An 11,713-nucleotide genomic window follows, 5' to 3' on the forward strand; every position below is an offset into this window, starting at 1 on the left:
TATTTTATGTAGGAAGTAAGTATTTATCTGCACACCTTGCACTGTTCCAGAGTTCACAGACTTTTGATCCCTTGGCAGTTATTTGGGCAGCTGTTGACTCGCAGTAAAGTGAACATAATGTACATGTGTTTGAGATCTGTAATGTTTCCCCTGGGAGTTATAAACTATTCCTCCAGCTCCAGCTTTTGTCATGAAGTGAAACATTGTTATTTTGAAAGAAACTATTTCAGTGTATTCCCCTGTAACTCATAGTAATGGTTTCATTGAAGCATATGAGATCAGAAAACATCTACCTTATAGATGGGGTTTTCCTTCCTTGCCCTCCTAATGCAGCTACAATTTAAGTTCTGGGTTTATTTTGACTAAACATTCTGAGCTCCAAAGTTAAATAGGAGTATCTTTTAAGACCTCAGTTGACATAAAGTAGCTGTAATTCATAGAATCACAGTATGATTTGGGTTGGAAGGGATCTTAAAAATTATCCAGTCCCACCCCCTGCCATGGGCAGGGACACCTTCCACTATCCCAGGTTGCCCCAAGCCCTGTCCAACTTGGCCTTGGACACTTCCAGGGATGGGGCAGCCACAGCTTCTCTGGGTGTCCTGTGCCAGGGCCTCCCCACCCTCACAGGGAAGAATTTCTTCCCAATATCCAATCTAACCCTGCCCTCTTTCAGTTTGAAGCTGTTCCCCCTTGTCCTGTCCCATGTAAAAAGTTTCTCTCCATCTTTCTTGTATTCTCCTTTCAGGCACTGGAGGGATTTTTTTTTTTAATTGACTAAGTAAAAAATAATAACATAGTACACAGTGAGCAAAGATGTTCAGTAGAGCCGTTTTTCAGGAGCATCTTTTAAAATTGTCCTGTCTTTGGTTCCCCATGTGCATCGGGTGTATTTTCTCACCCAGCCAGGAGAAAGGGTGCATAGAAAACACTGAATGCTCCTGCTTGCTCCCCTCTACTCCAGCTCTGACTGTTCCAGCTCAGGTGATGGATGCTGCTGGTCTTCCCAGGGCAAAGGGGAGCTGCTGCTCTGTTGGCTAATTGCCCAGGAACGCTGTTAATGAACTCTAATGCCTGGAGGGTGCAGGGCAGGGAAGTACCCAAGGGCAAAGTGCCAGCCTTTCCTCCCCTGACACCTCCTCCTCCTCCCAGGGGGATGCTCAGCATGGTGGTGAGAGCTTCTGCCTCGTTCGCAGTCAGGAGAGACGAGACTGATGGGGAAATACTAATGGATTTGTAACCTTTTGGAAGTGCTGGAGACCCAGCTGCTGAGCAGCTATTTTTAACATCTCCCACCAGTTTTGGAAAACACTGTTTTGTGAACAAGTTGCAAGAAAGGCTGATGCGATACCGTTTACCATCACACTCTTAGAAAACCTATCTCTGGCATCTCTCTGCCATGTGATGTTTCCCATAGATCTGAGCCCCCAGAGCTGTTCCCCTTCATCCCGTGCAGGATGGCCTCGGAACCAAGCTTCTCCTCTGACTCCTGAGGTGGAGAATAACAGCAACAGCACCTCGAAGTAGTCCACGATGTCCAACGGAGATAATTTTGGCATTACCCCTCCTCTGTGCAGGCAGGACGCGGCCCAACCCCGCCGGCCGGAACCTTCGTGCAGCAGCCGCCGCGTCCCCCCGGAGGCGGCCCCCGGCGCACCGGCCGGCCATGGGGGGGCGCTTTGGGCGCGCACCGGGGCGCGGGGCCTGGCGGGGGGTGCGGGATGTTCTCGGCGGCGGCCGAGAGCTTCCTCAGGCAGGCGAGGTGTGCTGGAGATCCCTCGGGAGGGCCGGGAGACCGCGGCAGGGACCCCTCGGGGCCGGCCGGGGTCCTGGCGGGGCGGCCGCGCCCGGCGCTGAGGGATCAGCCGGGCCCGGGTTGGGTGTGTAGGGGGAGTGATGGGGGCGGGAATTGCGGGTCCGGGGTCCTGACAGCCGCTGTCCTCCCCCTCCCCCGGCAGGGAGATCCATGAGGAGGAGCTGCGGAGGTTCGCCGGCCGCGTGTCCGCCCTCCTGCAGGGCCCCGAGCCCGGCGCCGAGGCCGCGGAAGGGCTGCGGAGGCTGCACCTCACCGTGGCCGCCACCAAGTACCCCCGCAGGTGAGTGAGCGCTCTGGGGCTCTCTTGGTGCTCAGGGAAGCAAACCGTTGCTTTCTTAACCACAGCAAATAAAAGGAAGGTGATGGGTTAGTGCTTTAAAAAAAAACCGCCCTGTTTTTTGGAAACCCTGAGTTCGATATAAACATTAAGCCCCTCTTTGCCTCCCCCCCAAGCTAAGCACAAGGTGCCTGCCTGCTTTTGCAGTGGGAGTAACAAGTGTTGGTGTCACTGAGCTCTCGTCAAGAGGAAAAGCATTCAGAAATGGAGATGATAAGGTGACATCAGTCACTGTCGAGGGGGATCATTCCCAAGCCAAAAATACACAGGAAATAAACATCTGAATCTTTTCTTGCCTGGCTGTGATGCTTTGCTGTGACTCTTGCAGGCTGGATGGCAAGTTTGTGGAGCTGTTGCAGACAGTGCTGTGCTCACCCAAAAGCCCTGAGCAGGTTCAGGTGTTATGTGCTGCCATCCTGAGAGAGATGTCACCTTGCAATGATCTGATCCTCTGCTGTGATGAGATTCAGGATACAAAGCTCTTGAGCCTGGTATCCTCCGTCCTTCTGGCTCAGGTAAATGACCTGGCAAGTCACAAATCTTCCCTTGTCAATATGGATTTGCTTTTTGATTGTTCCCTGTTCCTGAGCTCCTTCCTGAGCTCAAGGAGAGTGAAAAATCATTTGAAAGTATATAGGAAAAAGCAGAGGCATTACGATGTTCATTTAAGGAACCTCATTATTCTGCTTTGCACAGGGAAAAATGGCAGCTTTTTTTTTTGTGTTTGGCATTTGATAGCAAAAACTGCTTAAAATTGTACTGTTTAGAAACTGATGCCCTGGAAGCAAAAAGGAACCCTTTAGTCCTGGCTGCTGGAATAGATTTCAAACCAGGGCTGCTCGAACCTGGAGAGCAAAGGATTTTAGGGTGAATTTACTATTCCTTTTTATGATACTGACTTTCACGTCCAAATATAAAAAAATATACACAGAACCTATAAAACATGTAGGGCTGTAAATGTGAATGACACTGCAAAGATCCAGATTTTCCAAGGAGAAGAAAACATGAGAACTTTCCTGTTTTCAGAGCTGCCTGGGGATTAAGCTGGAAACTTCTTTTTTTCCCCCCTACTCCTTTTACTATTATTGTGCCTGTTAAAGATAAAATATTTTTCTGAAACTTCTCATTCTGAGTTTCACTGTGTGTTTAGAAATGTCTCCTATGTTTCTGACACTCATTTGAGTCTTGCTTAGCTAGAGGAAATGAAACAGAAACCACAAAAGTACTGCTGATGTGCTGCCTTCCAAAGCTTCTCTTGCCCATATCCAGCCTTGAAACTGTCCTGCAGCTCCACGGTGTAAAAATATACTCATTAACACACATAAGCAGCCCCATCATTTGGGATCTGTGAATTCAATTTACAGAAAATCTCTGTAAAATGTGGTAAAATAGCCTGTGCTGTGAGTCCTTTTTGTGTTTGACTTTTGTACTGATGCCTGATGGAAGAGGTTGCATGGTGTTGGACTCTAGCACTGGTAGATTGTCTGCCCAGCTTTACCTCTGCTTTATTTTTAAGGGAAACAAGAAGGGTGAAGTGGCTGCTGTGGGGCAGCGGGTTGTAAAAGTCCTTGAAGGAAGATTGCCCGAGGGTCAGAGTGCTCTGCTCCTCCTTCCTGTCCTGGCAAATGTCATCAATCTGTCACCAGAATCTCTAACTGAAGGTAAATATGTAGGAAGGGCTGAGATTGCCACCTGGCTGTGATCTGTGTAGTGATCAGAAGGCTTCTGTTAGAAACTGCTGTCAAAAGTGACATCTGGGCCACAAGGAAAGAGAACTTACTGGGTGAGATACATTCAAAAACACGAAAATGGGGCTGGGCCTTCCAGTCAAATCCTGGATATGGATTTGTATCACAGTAACTGTGCTCTAGCTGAGGTCTCCACATGCAATAGGAGTATGAAACTGTAGCTATCCTGAAGGGCATCAACCAAAGTGAGAGGGAGAAGCAGAGATGTGCCTGTGCATCTGTCCAAGAGAGGAGCAGAAACAACTAGAGGTGCTCTTCATAAGAGAGGCAGGACTGTATTGGTAGTGGTGAGGGATGTACCCTGGTGAGTAAGCCTAGGAGAGCATTCCAGGCTTAAAATCACGGGGATTTGTGTTGTGAGCAAGAGTCGGTTTCTGGGAGTCTCCTGTGAGGTTTGCAGAAGTCGTGCAGTGTGCAGGAGAATCTTTGGGGAGGATGTTGGGCAGGGATGTATGGACTGGCAGAGCAGGCAGGATTACCTGTGAGTCCTCAGGGAGGGATTTATGCCTTTGGCTGCAGAGCTGAAGCCAGGCACTGCCTGAAGAGAGTGACAGCATTTTTGTACCTTCCTTCTAATAGTATCTGTAGGTGGAGACAAAGGAACAAATACCTCTTGATTGATGTGGTAGCAAAAGTCCTTGGTTCCAGCACTCACTCCCTGACTCTGAGGTAGGATGAGGAGTACAGGGCATCCAACTCTAGCATGCCAGTTCCTTTGTGGACTGCTGGGTCAGAGAGACAGTGATCTAGGCTGGAGAAAAATAGGGTTAACAGGGGTATGGTGCAGAGGCTGCTTCTCTGCCCAGTCTGGCAGTGACCCTGTGGCTTTCCTTGCACAGAGCAGACCGATGCTGTCAGTAGGAAGCTGGCTGACTGGCTGAGGTATGCGAGTACTCAGCAAGGAGTTGTTCAGCCCTTGGGAGGTTTCTTCTCCAGTCCCAGAACCAAACAGGTGAGTGCTGAGTTGCCATGGTCACCTCACAGGGGCGTTTGTTAGTCAGGTTCCCAGAATCACCTTCCTTTGGAAAATGGTAGCCTGGAAGTGCTGCTGTTCTTAAGCAATTTTTGTGGAGTAAGTGGTCAAGACACACAAAAGCAAACTAGGGGGATTTATAGCTCCGAGATTTAAAAGTACTCCTGTAGATCCAGAGCTTTGATCATAGAATCACAGAATCAACACTGTTGGAAAAGACCTCTGGGATCATAAAGTCTAACCCCTTGATCCAACACTGCCGTGGTTACCAGACCATGGCACTAAGTGCCACATCCACTCTCATCTTAAAAACCTCCAGGAATGGTGAATCCACCACCTCCCTGGGCAGCCCATCCCAACGTCTGATTACTCGCTCTGTAAAAAATTTCTTCCTAGTACCCAACCTAAATCCTTGAAGTAGTTTTAAGGGAAGAGTCTTAGTGCCCATGTACCTCAGAGTAAAAGGTGATTGCAAATGAGGCCAGTGTCAGAGAAAGTTTGGAGTGTTTCAGTTGGGCAGAAGGACCCAGCACAGCTGGCTTTTCTCTGTCTGATGTCTGCCCTCTTGCAGGACCCTAAATGAGGGCTACTTGTCTCCATGGGCTCAGTCGAGTTTTCCCTGCCTTCCCACTCAGCCTTTCCCTCAGGGTCTGACCTACTGCATTTTTTCTCTCAGCCTGCTCCTGTCACAGAGGTGGATGGTGCCATTGCCACAGACTTCTTCACAGTGCTCTCAGTGGGCCAGCACTACACACAGGACCAGTGGCTCAACGTGCAGGCCTTCTCCATGCTGAGAAACTGGCTGCTGCTCTATGGGGGCCAGGAGGGGAAGGCCCCTAATCCAGGTAAGGACTGAAGGTCTGAAGGCCAGGGTAAGTTGCAGCCCCAAAGAGGGGTGTGTGCTCTGAAATGTCATATGAGGTGGCTGTACCAGCAACCAGCAACCTCCTCTGTTTCAAAGTGAGAGTAGGTTAGATTAGATATTAGGAAGAAATTCTTCCCTGTGAGGGTGGGGAGGCCCTGGCACAGGTTGCCCAGAGAAGCTGTGGCTGCCCTGTCCCTGGAAGTGTCCAAGGACAGGTTGGATGGGGCTTGGAGGAACCTGGTCTACTGGAAGGTGTCCCTGGCAAGGGGTTGGAACTAGATGATGATCTTTAAGGTCCATTGCAACCCAAACCATTCTGTAATTCTCAGTGGCAGGAATATGGGCAAGAGTTCAGAGATCTTGGACTAGGATCAGGGAAGCTTTTGGGAGGAGTATCACAAAGCCTGCTAACAGATCCTTAGTGAGCCTTACTCGAGGAGTTACTCATTCAGTGAGTCCCCTGCTTTCAGACAAAGCCCCGTGGGTCCCTAAGAAAGAAGGGCTGGATGGTGGGAGACAGCATCTCCTTAGTGTTCTTGTAACATTCCCTTCTCTCCTGCCCTCCTGTTTTTCACACTGCACTGGGGATGCACAGCTCCTTTGCTGTTGCTGGGCCACTGCGTGGGTTACATCGCCCATGGCATGAGCTGACACATGTATTCTTTATTCTGTAGGTGACAAACCAGGAATGGACAGGTCTGTTACATCCATGGTCTCAACTACATCCACCTCTAGTCGCCTGCTTCCCCCGAAGGAGCATCTGCGAGAGAAAGCCTTCGAGTACTGCCAGCGGCTGATTGAGCAGAGCACCCGGCGTGAGTCTTGCCATGAACCCTCCCTGGAGCTCCCCTGGCAGTGTTCTTGAAAACATTTCTGGTTCACTGCATGTTTGGGCTGGCATCTCACTCCCTGGAGTCCACAGTCAGGCTCCAGGGGTGGCACCCGCTGCAGCTGCTGGTGCAAGTCGTTGACCAGCCCTGAGCTGGGGTGTTGGGAGGGATTTGGAGGCAAAGGCCATGTTCTGCCTCCTCCCCTTGATTTGCAGGGGAGGCTATGAATCTTGTTTGTCATTAGCCTGGAATCGGGATCAGGATGTTTTCCTGCCTGTCCTGAAATTGGAGTCAGTGCTCAAACTGCCAGTCCAATGTTCCTGTTTGGGCTCAAAGTGTAACTTGGACTCCTTTCTCTGGCAGGACCCCTGAAGAAAGATGACGGAGACCTGCAGAGAGCTGTAAGTACACAGAGGTGGGGCTGAAACCCTGGGAGTTGTGGATTCCCCCACTCCAGTCTGACTCTCTGCTCTCCTGCAGTGTCTCATTGAGGCGGTGACGATCATGGACATCATCTGCAAGCAGGACTCCTCTTACGTGTACCGCGCTGTCTCCTTCCTGAAAACCCTGCATGGCAGGATTTGTGGGGATGCCACTTATGCCAGGGCACTACTGCCCATTGCCCAGTTCTTCCTGAACCACAGTAAGTCATCAGCTCCCACTCCCTCATCCACAATCTAGTCTTGCATACTCCAGCACAGCCTTTTGTCCTGACAGTTTGCTGGCTCCCGGAGTTGGTAATTCCACCTTGGCTGTACTCTGGGATTGATGATCCCACTCCAGGAGACCCAGGAGCTGAGGGGTCTCATGCTCTTTAGAAAAACATAACCCAGATCTAGCTTAGCCCCTGGAGCCTGTGTTGGCAGGGCTGCTGGGTGGGCTGAGCTCAGCGATGTGCTGTGTCCTCCCAGGCAAACTGGCAGCTGTGGATTCAGATGCAATCTACAAACACTTGTTCACTGATATCCCGGCCCAGCTCTTCCACAACCCATCACTGGCCTTCGAATTTGTCCAGTTCTGCAAAGACAACAGCCAGCTCTTCATGGACACCTCCACCATATTCAGACAGAGCTTCCCAAATCTTTTCAAGGTACAGTTTGCTGGAGCAGCAGAGGGGAGAGTCTGCTTCACATTCCTTTCTGTGCCCCAGAGCTTCCTGTTTGCACCCCAGAGCCCTCCGAGTGCCTCCATGGCAGTGCCAGGGAGAGCACAGGCAAGAAGGACTGTTATAGAGTTTTAAAGAGGGAAGAGGGTTCTGGGTGTGTTTAGCACTGCCAGGAGGGGAGAGTCTGTGTTAACAGGACTGCCAGTGGGTTGGGAAGCACAGTGAACACAGGACACAGCACTTTGTTCCTGGAAAAGTTTAGTAAGTTGCAGCTTACCAGCCACTGAAGCAACTGCCAGAGGCCTGTGCTGAGCTTCCAGCAGCCTCCTGGGTTTTGACCAAACCCTCAGATTTCTCTGGTTTTGCTTTTCAGAAGTGGTTTTCCGTTCCCCATCCTTCTGTCACAGCATGGAATTGTCTGGGTGTGTGGTGGGGTAGCTGGGATAGTGCAGCAGTTTTTGCTTGTTCCTTGCAGTTCCTGGCATGGAACAGCCCACCTCTTATCTCAGAGTTTGTGGACCTTCTCCCATTTCTGCTGGATGCAGGCACAGCCATTGAGATCTTCCATTTGCTGCTTGACCTGCCCTGTCTGACAGCAGCTCTGGACATCCAGCTCAGGTAATGCACCTTCCCTTCCTCTCACTTGCTCATCAGTGTCTTGACATTGACCACGGCCCAGTACACTCTTCTCTGAGCCCCAGCTTTCCTCTGGCTGCCGCTGTCACAGATCTACAGTCGGGTTAACACAAAGCTGGACTGTCTCTGGGGCTCAGGGAGCTGTTGTTATTCCCCTCTCCCTGTCCAGCTCCAAATGGTTGCCACATGCTGGGTCTACCATGAGCCAGCACCTCAGCACAGAGGTGGGGGCTACCTGATCTTCCCTCCCTGCTCTTACCCCCTTTTTCTGGCTTTGTTCCCCTGAAGACATACAGAGGTTTCTTCCTGAGGTCATTAGGAACTGTGAGTCTCCAGGAAGATGAAATAGGACTGGAACTGGCTGTACCTCTGCTCTTCCTTGTCCTCCCAACATGAACAGCTCTGTCTGAAGTGCTTAGAAAAGAGAGGCATCCAAGAGGCAGATGTTGGTGGGCTTGCATGACCGAGGGTGCAGAGTGCCATTTTTCCCTTTCCCGGGAGTGATACAGAAGCAAGTCTGGAACTGTTGCCTGAGCATGGGGAGGGTCTGAGCTCATAATTTTCTGCCATACTGATTGTCTTCGAGAGGGCCTGGACTAACCAACTTGCTGTCACTGGTTCAGTGTTCATGATTCCAGCTGTGTCCTGGACTGTTCTCATAATGCATCATGTTCTCTGTGTGTTTCCTGCCAGGGCAGCTGCTCTTCCTGCTACCTCTGAGAAGGCCACAAGTGACCCAGCTGTGAAACCAACCACCTGCCTGGAAGCCTTTCGTCATCCCCTCTACAAGAGCACATTCCAGCATCTTCTCCGCACCAAATCTGCTCCTGAGGACACCCCAGAGAGGTGGGAGCCTGCCACTAGGGTGTGGTTCAGCCATTCAGCTCTGGGAGGCAGCACTGGGATTACTGGGAAAGGCACAGCCACTCTGGAGCTGGGGTGAGGTGGATTTCCCTGTGTCAGCTGTGCCAGCACTCAGAGACCATGTGGGGGATAGGGAAGGGCAACCAGGAGAGTAGCTGGGAACAAGCCTTCAGCAGTAACTCTTCTCTTGCCACAGTCTGATTCCACTTCGGCAGCTGCTGGGATCCCTGGCTGGCAACCCAAGGGTGGTGCAGTGTGCAGAGACTGTCCCTGTCCTATTGGAGCTCTTTTTCAGGGTGGTGGCAGAGGTATGTCCTTTTGGGGGAGGTTTGCTCCCACTTGTGCCACAGGGGCCTCTTGCTGTGTGAAAAGCAGTTGTAGAAGCAAAATAGTTAAGATGCTGCGGCTTCAAGAGAGGGGTGCACCAGGGGAGGGTGGGATTAATACTGGCATGAACCAGCACTGAGCTGGCCACCTCATGCAGAGAAGCAGAAAAGCTCCATGATGCAGTGTCAGGTTCACTCTGTGCTCTCAGCCAGCTGTAAAGGAGAGGGGTGAGAGCAGAGTGCCTGATAGCTGCTTTCTGTGCTGCTCCCCCCCTGCAAGATCAGCCAGTTTCTCTGCCAGCTGTCTGACGTGGCTGGTTAGTTTGGGGTTTGGCTGCTGAAAGTCACTTGTTTCAGCCCTTGCTGAAACAAGGGTTGTTTTTCAGTCTGCAGATGGGTCTCTGATAAACCAGCTGGTGGTGCTGCTGCTGCAGAGGAGCAACCAGCTCTACGAGATCCCAGCGTTCAAAGATGATGTGTACAGGTGAGAGGGGACAGGAGGCCCAGCCAAGCTCCCAGCCCTTCCACTGGCTGGAGCCTGGCATCCCAGGGCAGCCCAGGAGCCTTTTCAGTTGTGGCCCAGTCCCTGCTGTGACACACCTTTGGAGGGTGAAAAATAGGAACATCCTGAGGGTACAGCACTGTGCCAGTGGCTGGGTGCTGCCAGCCCCTCCTCGGATGGGTGATGACCACCTTGCCCATGGTCTGAGCTCTGCCCTTCTCTCTGCTCCAGGGTGCTGAGCTCACAGCTGGCCATGCTCTGCAAGCTGCACCCTGCGCTCGTCGTGGAACTGTCCACAGAGATTCTGGAGTTCTCAGGAGCAGTCAGCAACATCCAGAGCAAGGAGCCCATCTTCACCCACATGGTGAGCGGGGCCTGTCTGCGTCTGCCACAGGCTGCTCCAGGTGCAGTGCAATCTGGCAGTCACCTTCCCTTTCCTCTCCTAGAGCATTAGCTAACCTGATTTTCTATTCCCTAAAAATTACTTGATTCCCTCTCCTTGTGCTTGCCCTGAGCACATCTGCCTTTGCCCCAGGTCTGGGCTGTCGGGGAGTACCTGTCGGTGTCCTACGACAAGCGCTGCACTGTGGAGCAGATCACACGGTTCTTTGAGACCCTGGAGGCCGTGCTGTTTGAGATCACCCAGCTCCGGCCACTGGCCAGCACCCCCAGCTGTGCCCCCCGTGCCATCAGTGTCCTCATGGCCACCTTGACCAAGCTGGCAGCCCGCAGCCAGGACTTGATCCCCAGGTGAGGACGGATGGTGGGGATGGGCAAAGGGTTGAAATGTGCAGATCTCATGAGTCCAAACATGGGTTTGCTGGTGATAAATGACTGAATTTGTCGACTGATGGAACCTGAAACTGAAACAGGACAGAGGAGATAAGCTGTGGAGGGGCACAGTCTGGGGAAGTGGGATTCATCTGCTGACTAATGCTCTGTCACCTGATATTCAATTGCACTAGTCTGTGGGTGTTCAGAGGCTTAAGTAGTGACCTGGCTGGGTGTAAAGGTCCTGCCAGCTGATGTCTGCGTTCTCCTCTCCTGCAGAGTGTCCATGTTCCTGTCCAAGATGAGGACATTTGTGCAAAGCCCTGCTGTCACCTCTGTTTACTGTGAGGAGGACCTTGAGGAGATCCTTATTCGGGCAACTGAGCTCATGAACCTGCTGAAGATGCCCAGCGTGGCTCAGTTTGTGTTCAACCCCCCCATGGATGTGGCCAGCACACGGCTTCAGAGAGAGGTGAATGACTCCCTCCCTTTGGCCCTGAGGATGGTCACCCATCTCCTGGAGCCAGCTCCTGGCTGCATGCCAGCGTGAGGGAAGGAGGTTTGTGAAGTAACTCACTGGACACTGCTGACACTCAAGGCTGATCTTAACTGGAAATGAGGAACAAATGATTGCAAATGAAACAGAAAACAGGAATAAGTAGAGCTGAGGCTGCTCTTCTGCTCTGAAGTTCTTTGTATTTCTGTGTCCCAGCGCCTGTTGCTTTTTTATCTCCTAAGCTTGTCTTATCCCTCCCTGGCCTGTGTGCATTGAAAATATCAGTGGGTTTGTGTGAATGTGGCAGGAGAGTGAATGAATGCCTTAACACCCTGCCAGCACACCATGCCCCTTTGGAGATGTACATCTTCCCTCCCTTCCTCTGCCTTGTTTCCCTCCCCTCTGTTCTCACTGCACCTGGCTCTGCACTTTTACTGCCTCTTC

The 11,713-nt window shown here is 51.5% G+C and overlaps 1 protein-coding gene across 3 annotated transcripts; it reads left to right on the forward strand.

The window, feature by feature from the left end:
• Positions 1-1,653: 1,653 nt before the first annotated feature.
• AP5Z1 (adaptor related protein complex 5 subunit zeta 1) lies at positions 1,654-11,461 on the forward strand. 3 transcript variants are annotated; one of them, XM_027656584.1, is made up of 17 exons: positions 1,654-1,762; positions 1,959-2,096; positions 2,482-2,668; positions 3,670-3,814; positions 4,741-4,853; positions 5,551-5,719; positions 6,414-6,554; positions 6,933-6,970; positions 7,050-7,212; positions 7,481-7,659; positions 8,150-8,292; positions 9,004-9,156; positions 9,371-9,482; positions 9,887-9,984; positions 10,234-10,366; positions 10,538-10,752; positions 11,053-11,461. In XM_027656584.1, the coding sequence occupies exons 1-17, from the start codon at positions 1,722-1,724 to the stop codon at positions 11,321-11,323; spliced, it is 2,439 nt and encodes an 812-aa protein (XP_027512385.1). In that variant the 5' UTR covers positions 1,654-1,721; the 3' UTR covers positions 11,324-11,461. The 3 variants fall into 3 exon arrangements, with proteins under 3 accessions (XP_027512385.1, XP_027512387.1, XP_027512388.1); XM_027656586.1 differs by having other exon boundaries at positions 6,426-6,554; XM_027656587.1 differs by lacking the exon at positions 7,481-7,659 and having other exon boundaries at positions 8,220-8,292.
• Positions 11,462-11,713: the final 252 nt, after the last annotated feature.

This window comes from Corapipo altera, unplaced genomic scaffold, assembly GCF_003945725.1.
Source record: "Corapipo altera isolate COAL_440 unplaced genomic scaffold, ASM394572v1 104, whole genome shotgun sequence".
In the NCBI taxonomy this organism is placed as follows: domain Eukaryota; kingdom Metazoa; phylum Chordata; class Aves; order Passeriformes; family Pipridae; genus Corapipo; species Corapipo altera.

What these genes read in the sequence shown, in the direction of transcription:
- AP5Z1 (XM_027656584.1), top strand. Translation starts at nt 1,722, where the DNA reads ATGTTCTCGGCGGCGGCCGAGAGCTTCCTCAGGCAGGCGAG. An exon ending in GCCACCAAGTACCCCCGCAG is followed by an intron (nt 2,097 to 2,481) that starts GTGAGTGAGCGC and finishes TGACTCTTGCAG; the next exon opens with GCTGGATGGCAAGTTTGTGG. An exon ending in GATTGAGCAGAGCACCCGGC is followed by an intron (nt 6,555 to 6,932) that starts GTGAGTCTTGCC and finishes TTTCTCTGGCAG; the next exon opens with GACCCCTGAAGAAAGATGAC.